At 47.4% G+C, this 9,593-nt stretch overlaps 1 protein-coding gene across 1 annotated transcript; it reads right to left on the bottom strand.

Moving 5' to 3' along the window:
- Window positions 1-6,803: 6,803 nt before the first annotated feature.
- Window positions 6,804-8,846, bottom strand: F5J12DRAFT_930108 (uncharacterized protein; the record flags this gene model as incomplete). The annotated part of the gene is made up of 10 exons (XM_051749531.1): window positions 6,804-6,942; window positions 7,024-7,080; window positions 7,267-7,353; window positions 7,587-7,797; window positions 7,861-8,173; window positions 8,291-8,363; window positions 8,423-8,470; window positions 8,526-8,621; window positions 8,654-8,667; window positions 8,822-8,846. 10 exons carry the CDS (start codon window positions 8,844-8,846, stop codon window positions 6,913-6,915), a joined length of 954 nt encoding a protein of 317 aa, XP_051594755.1. The 3' UTR covers window positions 6,804-6,912.
- Window positions 8,847-9,593: the final 747 nt, after the last annotated feature.

The following is a 9,593-nucleotide window of genomic DNA, read 5'->3' as shown; positions in this document are numbered from 1 at the left end:
ATTGACTTGGTCTAGTCGCGAATTGCGCAAACTTCATCTTGCCGTTCCTGCGCTCCCTCAAGCCACTGAAAAGTACATGCTTCTCTCCCCTTGCCAGCTCCTTGCAGCACGCGATTGGATAGCACTCGCGATGCCCCTCAACGAATATGAAATCCCAGTTCTCCCCAGGTGGTTTTCCGCCGCGAGATTGGTGGTCGTCGCCCCGAGGGGAAGGAAGGCTGACATTATGGCAGTGGTAATAGCTTATCTGGCGTTTGCGCAGGATAGACATGTGCTCAGTGTGGCGAGAGACTTGACGAGGAAGGTCGGATTTGATGAGGAGTGGATGCTCACTATCTTAGGGAGGGCTGTTCCGCTGTTAGAGATGGTTGCAAGGTTGTAGTGACCGTTGACGAGTTCCTTTTCATCTTTCATTGTCCTATGCTGCAGCTACTATGCCATCCTGTAGGCCGTACTTGTCTGAAATAATTGCGTGGACGTGATACCACCATAATAAATTTGGAGTTAACCACCACCGAGCTCAGTTCTCGCGATCAAAATACGAGTCACAAAACATTTCATTCTTCCTCAGCGGGTGTGAAGGCAATACTCGGAGTAGTGGGGCAGCCGGCAGGTGTAATGACATCGCTATTTAGCTTGAGTATGCACATAACTATATTTGACGGGCAAAGGTGGCAAAGAAAGAAGAACAGGCTGTCTGAGTATGGAACGGAACATGTAGGAAACCCGATGTATTACGGACGGACGGATTTCATTACCACGGAATATAACAAAGACATGGAAATAATAAGTGTTGTCACGGCTCACGTCGATACGCAGTTCTTTTTGTGCGTTTTCTAATTCTTTGCTTGACAAACTTTCGAACAATTCTTGACTCTCTTTCACCTGGAGCACACAGGCAACGGAACCTTGCTTGTTCCAAGTACGGCACCGCCCGATTAACCGCGGAAGAAAATGTCTCCGTGCTTCTTACTCGTTGGGATCTGTCTCGATGGAAAGCGTTTCTTCTATCTCTCCCTTTAATATCATTCATCCCCGGCATGATCCATGAATCAGCTACGACTGTGTGGGAGCCAACATCGAGTCGGATGTCGGTAACGAGAATCGTGGCGTAGCATCCTATCTCTTCAGAGTTTTATAAGGAAAACTCGGCTTCAGTCGGTCCTCTCAATCCAGCGGCAATAGTGAACAAAACGGAGAGGGAGTCCTTCAAATTTATCAGCGTATCAGGCGTGGTAGACCCAGGAAACGTGGTTTGTTCATGCGACATGAGCTCCATTTGCGAAAACATAAATCGGACGTGCGTTCCAAGCCAGTTGGGTACTGTGTGACTCCGAAAGAAGGGCAACGATCCAAACCCAAGCAGTGCATGTTCCAGAGCGTTGATGCGCCACAATCGAAGGCTGTTCTGAATTTTCCTGTCAATTCGGATCCCCCCTTGACATGGAGTGTTAGTGTCGTTGGCGTATCCACCTGTTCTAACGTGAATCACGGGTCGTGGAATGTGCCTACGACACTCACTTCGACATACTTCAATTTCCGTGCCACGCGAAATTTGGCATTTATTGCATCAACGGGGAGAGGGAAGGGGGTGGTATGCTGGTATTGATCGACGTGTAGCTTGGCCGTATTCAGAGACAACTGCTCTACGGTAACCGCGCAACCGCTCGAAAGTGAAGCCTGCCCTGCAGGGTCTACGACGCCAATGTGTGCGGTGAGCGCCTGTATCCGCGTATTAGACTGGTCCATCTCCACATGGACTGGATGTCCCCGAGTCATCGTGTGGAATTTAGGAAGTACAAGAGGGGAATCCCAGTTGATCGTATCATTGCTGGATGTCAGCGCCTTTGTCAGGATACGGACATATCGTTCGTCGGCCAACGGAGCCTTGAACAGGCACATTTCTGGCCCTAATATTGGCTTTAACCACGCGGTTGCGAGGGTGGAACGGACGGTTAGGCCAACCGTCTCGCCTCGCATAATTATGAGAGGGATAGGATGGATAGGGGAGGAGATCGAAGGCGACATGGCTCTGGTCCCAGCCCTATCCTCCACGATAGTTCCCACCTTAGTCTCGCCTTCGCCTGATACCTCAAGCTTGCCGAACGATGCCTTCGGAAGTGCATGCGAAGGCATGGTCCACGTTGCCGGCCCGTATTTTTCCGCACGTTTTTGATGCGATCCTGAAACTTCTCCTTGAAATGCTTCGCCTGTTTAGTATTGGAGTTCAATGCTCCGAGCTAAAACTTCTAAAGTCGACCCTTTTCCGCAAGGGTATCTGAGTTGCACATGGTGACGATGTGCGCATAAGGTCCATGTCTCTACGAATCGAGACTCTCCGCAAGCGGGACGAGGTTGTGGCATTGTTCGTTGGGCGATGAGAGCAAGCTTTCGTCCAACATGATGTGATAAATTGTGTTCCAGATGTTGGGAAGCCTATCTCCAGCACCATCGTCTGCTACGAGTGTAAAGTGTAATGTGTTGCGGGCTGGTAATGAAATAACATGGGCGCAGTGGCACTTGTTCAAATCACCCGCACCTACCAAGGACAGCGGCCTCGTGATCGCGGCAGGTGATGTCAAGCTTGTGAGGTTCTACTATTCTCAAATCAGAATGAAGAAATTGACGACATCACAAGAGACAGTACCATTCGACAACGAAGCCTCAGCGTGCACCGTGTTTTAGATATCCACACCCAAGGAGCAGCACATCCGCCTTGCGTTCGAGGGGTAATTCCTCTGTGAGGTATATAGCAGACGTATTACCAAGCAGATAGAAGGATATTCGACCTAGCCAGTAGTAACCAGCAAGCCTGCTGTTCTGCTGGATGGCACCCAGAGCTTTACTACCTCACGAACTCACTTCGTTGTCATCGAAGTGGATCGAACTCGCTTAGCCACTTTGGTTCAATTCGAGAAGATTTCTGGGTTGAGGACCTGCCGCATTAGGAAAGTCATCGTTACCGACCTCCAAGGGTTCCGCAGGTTGCTCCCAACCAGTCACTTTCAAGGTGCTTCATAAACCCAGTGTCGTGCGCTCACATTGCGTCGGGTAAACTGAACTGGCGGATAAATTTGAGGCGATAACGCCAGCTGCAAGCCATTTACATCCAGGCAACTCGAAGCGAAGGCCACACGACTGCAGTGATGCTGTCTCGGTTTGCGAGGCTGTTCTGTTTAATTATTGTTTCCCTAGTGCGTGTCGGTGCTTTTACTCTCTTGCTTCACTCCAATGCCTGAAGCTAAAACGTTGATGCTCTGTTCCTCGGACTCTGCGGCGCCCTCATGGCGCCATTCAGTTGATCTTAGCAACTCTCGCATCTCTTCACCCACAGACGCGCGCATACATTGATCCATGGACTGGGGAGCTTTGGGGCGAAGGAGGCGTCGAAAAGGATTTGCGAGTGTTGTATCCTGATAATTCGAAGGAGTATGGACCTGCACACTCGGGCGTGGTGGGAGGGGTAGATGGAGGTGTGATTATGTCCAAGCTAGGGAATGAAACAGCAAAGTACGCCCCCAGCTCTGCCTATGCACAAGTTTTCATCCATTCTTAGGGCTGAGCTGGGCCGTGCGACATGGAAGCTTCTGTGAGTGGATTCTTCTTCTCGACAACACACTCGTCAATCATTCGGTGTGCGCGCAGACACACTATGACATTACGATTTCCTGAGGTGCCCATCGATTTCTACGCTATTTACTCTCCGCAAACACTGTATTTATTACTTGTTTTAACTAGCATCCAACACCCGACGAACGCGAGGCTCTCAGCTCCTTTATGTACCTTACCTCGCGACTGTACCCTTGTGGGGAATGCGCTTCTGAATTTCAGGAGTTACTAAAGAAATTTCCGCCCCAGGTTCGTACACGCATAGTGTGCTTGCCATATGCTCGGGCGTTGCTCATTCTTACATTTTACATCATGTGACGTAGACTGCAAGTCGGCTTTCTGCGAGCATGTGGTGAGTAATCGCTGGTTAGTAACCTGGTTGCATCGAGCCATTGATCGTCTTTTCCACCTGCCGGTCCACTTTCGGTGCTTCAGGCTCTGCTCCGTGCATAACGAAGTAAATGTCAGGCTCGGTAAACCGACATTTGACTGTGCCAGGCTTGACGAGACATACGATTGCGGTTGTGGAGATACACCTATATCGTTGTCAACTTCAACTGCAACTGCAAGTCCAGAGGCTGTGGCACTAGAAGAAAAGAAAACTGATGCGATGGATCTGGAGTGGGACAGTGCGAGAGACGGGGTTACCGGTGTTGAATTGATCAAAGGTGGGAAACACTAGAAGTCATATGCCTCGCATGGCACGGGATAGGGTTGGGATTTCCTTGGGATTTTTTTCTGCTTCGGTGGTGAGTTTGTTGTTGATAATGACTGTCGTATTATTATGGGGATACCCCAGCAAGTTCGAGGTCATGGCACCTCTTTAATCCGCACAGGTGAAATGTGGGGTTACCAACTGTGGGCGTCGTGCGTCGTGCTGTAACGTTCTTCCCATGATTGACTGGGAGTAACAATGCTATTAAAGATGCTAGCACCGCTACATACTGGCAAGTACGACAACTTCCCACGGTAGTACTGTGTTTAATGATCGGAGTCGCTTGTCGTTCCCGCGATGTTAGTCAAGACTTAAAGAACTACTAATTGCTCATGCAACTGGAAGTATAAAAGCATGGTGAAATCCTTACAACCTCACCAACCCCACTCATGACAACGTTCATTCTCCTTGCCATTGCTGCTTACGTGCGCGCAGACCAATGCATTGCATGCCCGGAAATGATGAATGTCAAGACCCTTGATTTCTCCTGCAGTTGCTATGGCTGAGACTATCATTTGTGGGTGAGCAGTCCATTCGCCACGCACGGGGCTAAGCAAGGTTGCTGACATGTATCTTTACTCAGCTATATCAGGTATACGGGGATGTCCTGACTTCTCTGACCGTGAGCGCGAACTCGCAACTGGCTAGGCGTTGAGCGGTTTCCACAAATGCGATCCTTTCGTAGGTCTATCTCTATCAGGCAAGAGACCGATAATTAGCACCTACTCCACGTATGTGTACGTGGCAGAGTCATCACCATCGGGCAGGTCATCATCCTCGAGTATGAAATGCGCAGGTTCGTACTCAATATGGCTTGCAAGTACCCGCGGACCACGTAAAAAAGTAAAAGTCCGATGGGGCCTACTTTGGAAAGCCATATTCTTCAGGTTTTGTCATTCATCCCATGTACATTCGGCCATCGGGTTCCTTGTTTCTGTGGACAGCCCTGCCTCACCTCACCGGAAGATCTTTCCTTCCCGGCCTATGAGTGTAAGACGCTGTCTGCTATTCGGCGAACATGCCACGTGTAAACATCAACCACTTGGAGTCACTTGTCGTCGCCGCAGTATTCGATAAGACTTGGACGTACTGGTCGCCCACGCAACTAGAAGTATATAAGCATGATGAAACCCTCTCAATCTCACCAATTTCCCCGCAAAGATGCAATTCACGACAGCGTTCGTTCTCTTTGCCATCGCTGCATACGGGTGCGCAGACCAGTGCATTACATGCCCGGAAACGATGGATGGCCAGGCTCTTGATTTCTCCTGCAGTTATGATGGCGAGACCACTTGCGCGTGAGCACCCGTTCCGCGACGCATGGCCCAAGTAGGGCAGCTGACATGCAACTTTGTTCAGTTATTCCTATGGAGGCCCATTCTGCCTTTATTTCGTGCGTGAACAAACGCAATATTTCTTGTGGATGATAAATATTTAATCACGAGCGTGATAGAACACCGGGAACTTCGCGGGCCTCTGTGATGATAACTACTGTGCCGATGGTTGCCCGTTGAACATGGGAAAAACCTTACACAGTTGCGACACGTGCTATTAGAAATTAGTAGCTGGGGGATCAAACCTCTCGATTTCGAGGGTGACTCTCACGTCAATTTTGGAATTGATTTTGAGCACAGACAATGGTCGACTTTGTTGAATCGGCCGGAATTATGAGGTCTCAAGTCTATTCAGTTCGAGTTGTTTAATAATATCTTCACGTAGCACTGGAAAAATAACTACCCCTGTGTTGACACCAGCTGTAGGGCGCAGGGACTGCAGGTGTCCTCGGAAGCTATAGCGAGTCCATGGGATCTCTTGATCCTACAGGATGAAGGAATTAAAGAGTGGCCACCGAAGGCCACCGAAGACACCGAGGGAAGTAAATGCACTGAAAACAAGTGCCATATGTACTGTATAATAGTCCCAAAAGCACTGGATATCAGTTCCATGTGATGAAAATCAGTGCCAAATCATGGCACTGATATTTCATTTTTGCTACTAATAACTAGTGCTGTGCATCAGTGTCATTGATGTGTTTTTTCAGTGTCAAATGGTACTGATTTCCAGTCATGTTAGGCACTTATTTTCTGGAAATTTCCATTGAAGAAGGCACTGATTTTCAGTCAAGAGCACACTTATCATCAGTCACAAAAGTACCATTTCACTTGCAAAATTAACATTGATTAGACAGCACATTGACATTAAGAGCTGCTGGGGAATCAACAATACACATTACTGGGTGTGTAGAAGTCCAAGCAGCATGAGGCAGCAGTGAGTTCTGATGAAAGTGTGTAAACAGTGTGGCTGGGGAATCAACAATACACATAGCTGAGTGCATAGAAGTCCAAGAGGTGCAAGGTGGCATTGAGTTGTGATGAAAGTGCATAAACAGTGTGGCTGGGGAATCAACAATACACATAGCTGGGTGTGTAGAAGTCCAAGTAGTGCAAGGTGGCAGTGAGTTCTGATGAAAGTGTGTAAATGGTCTTGAAAGTGTTCAAATAAGTTAGCTAAAAGGAAATGAGAGTGGATTGACAAGGCACAGCCCAGTTACAAATGTTCTGTCACAATTGGCCTCACTGAGTCTTTGATCAAGTAGTGCGATTTGCCTTAGCATGTTCCTGTACATTCAACCACAGATGAGTCACAAGTGCAGAATGGACAGTGATGGGGGTATGACAACTGAATTGTCTTATACTCACTGATGTCATGAGTCTGGCAGTTTGACCTATGCTTGCATTTGGGGTGTGCTGCTGGACCTGTGTAAGTGGTGATATCTATATCAGTATAACACATTGGAAGCATCAAAGGTAGTACACATGCAGTGGCCACTGGCAGCACTGTTGATTGGGACTTGCTGCTTGGCATGACTATTGTGGTCTGTAAGGTTAGTAGTCTCAGTAGGGCACTATGTTAGTGGGATAAAGTGTGTAGTGAACGTTAACCTTTGCCTGCTCTGAATGTAACTTGTTGGCAGCTTGATTGGAATCATCATCTGCCACAAGTAATTTAACTCTGAGGAAAGCTTGTGGCTAAGGTGAACAGTGTCAGTCAAAGCACAGCCTACACAGGATGATGGAGTAGGAGATGCCTTCTGCATTTGCCCTTGGAGTTCCAGCAGAGCCTGAGTGGCATCCTGAGTATCACTTGTCACTTCACATGTCAGGAGCTCCAGTCACTTTAGTCAAAAGGCAATGATGTTTCTGTGAAATATCTCCTCCAACTCTGCATTGTCATCATTTGCAGGGTGGATGAGGGAACCCACATTGCTACTTGCAACCATAATCTTGTGCACCTTGACAACTGTTGTGGGGCTGTAGTCATCTGTGATCAGCAAGGTTGCTACATAGGGCACCATAAAGTATATCATGAATTGTGTGAGCAGTAGAGGCCATATTGCTGCAGTCAACTCTGCTGGTGCTGGGAACAGGGCAATGAGGGTGTGCTCAATGATTGTGGCTCCCTTGTTGCCATAACTGCTCAGTGTTTACATCAATTTCCACACAGTTGAAGAAGTGAGTTGCATGTTAGGGACATACTATCCAGCACATGAGTGGTCTAGAATTGCTGATCTGGAACATAGTGCTGAGTTCCACATGTGAGCTAGTATTTTCAACATCCACCCATCTTCAACCAAGTTGGCCTCGAAACACTTCCAGACATGCTGCTGCTTGTGGAGGCTCCTGTTACAAACAATTGGATCTAGCTGGTCTTGCCACTTGATGATATGCCCTGGAATCTGCTGGAAGTCAATCATGCTAATGGGCCAACCTTTTTTCACTGCAATCTTGAGTTGTGTGTATTTCCTATACTCCCTTTTGATCATGGTGCAGATCTGAGCTCCTAACTGGACTGTCTCAAAGTTATGCCCATGATGTTCTCATGTCATGGAAATGTATCTTTGTAATATTGCAAAAAGATCTTGAGACATTCTGGATGGGACCTTGTCCTTGCAATATATGCCTGGACATTGTGGTGGGAAGTCATCTTGCATGATCATGGATGACTGTGTTTCTGCATTGTCCTCCTCATCAGTCAAGTCCTGCATGAATTACATGAGAACACTGGATGGCATACATGATAAGTACATCTAGAACTCACTTGTAGTCCAAGGGACACATTGTTGCTTTTCTTCTTCTGTGACCCATCCTGTGTGAGTATGAGAGCATGAAAACAGAATGTGAAGTTTTGAAGGCATGCATACATGACATCCAGAGGCCACTGGCACCTCTGCTTCATTGGCTTGCTCCTGCACTGATGCAAGTGGTCTTGGAGTGCATGACCCATTGCTGATTGATTCCTAAAAGAATGTGAATGCATGGAGTGAACAACTTTCCAAACCAAACCTGTCATTCCATTCCCAGCATGTCATTCACTGGTCATAGTATGCATGATTGCTGGTCATCAATTGATTCATCTACCAGCTCATTTCTCTTTCTCTAAACTGTGTGGTGCATCATGAACATCAGCTGGTGACTACAGGTCAATATGCTCACTCACATTCTTCTGAGTACCACCCAGGCATTGGTGACCCTTATCACTCTTGGCATGCACATTGGACTGGATGTCATCATCACCAATGATTGATTTTCTCTGAAAAATGTTTGGGCATCAGTTGCAATCACATATAACTTACTTCCTCACCATTTTCTGACTGGCTTCTGTGTGTTTTGGGTAGACATCCCTCTCATCTTCATCTTCATCCCTCTCCCTCTAAGTGACACAGAGTGAGCTTGAGATAGTAGAGTGTTTGTTCATTTACCTTTCTCTGTGTACCCAGAGTGTGATTGCTGTGCCTGTTACTAGCACTGGCATCATCTGCATACACTTCCTTGGACTTGGACTGGGACTTGTCTCTCTTTCTCTAAGCAACACATAGTTAGTTCATGATAGTAGAATGCACATTTGCCTACCTTTTTCTGTGTAGCTGGAGCATGTTTGGTGTGCCTGTTAGTGCTGGCATTGTCTGTGTCCACTTCCTCAGATCTGGACTTGGACTCAGACTTGTCCCTCTTTCTCTAAATGACATGGAGTGAGTTCATGATAGTAGAACACACCTGCCTACCTTTTTCTGTGTACCTGAAGTATGTTTAGTGTGCCTGTTAGCACCAGCATCATCTGCACCCACTTCCTCCTCATCTTTGTCATCAGACTCTTCTCTCTTCCTCTAAATGTACCAGGGAATCAACTTGAGATCAAAATATGGATAAAAGTAAATGCTAACCCTTGCTTTGGCATTCTGTTTTTGCCTTTGTTCAGATGTTGACTAGTT

Source organism: Pisolithus orientalis (genome assembly GCF_024613125.1).
Source record: "Pisolithus orientalis strain OTSU chromosome Unknown F5J12scaffold_76, whole genome shotgun sequence".
NCBI lineage: Eukaryota > Fungi > Basidiomycota > Agaricomycetes > Boletales > Pisolithaceae > Pisolithus > Pisolithus orientalis.
Note: the sequence above shows the minus strand (reverse complement) of the source record. Positions and strands in the feature narration are given on the sequence as shown.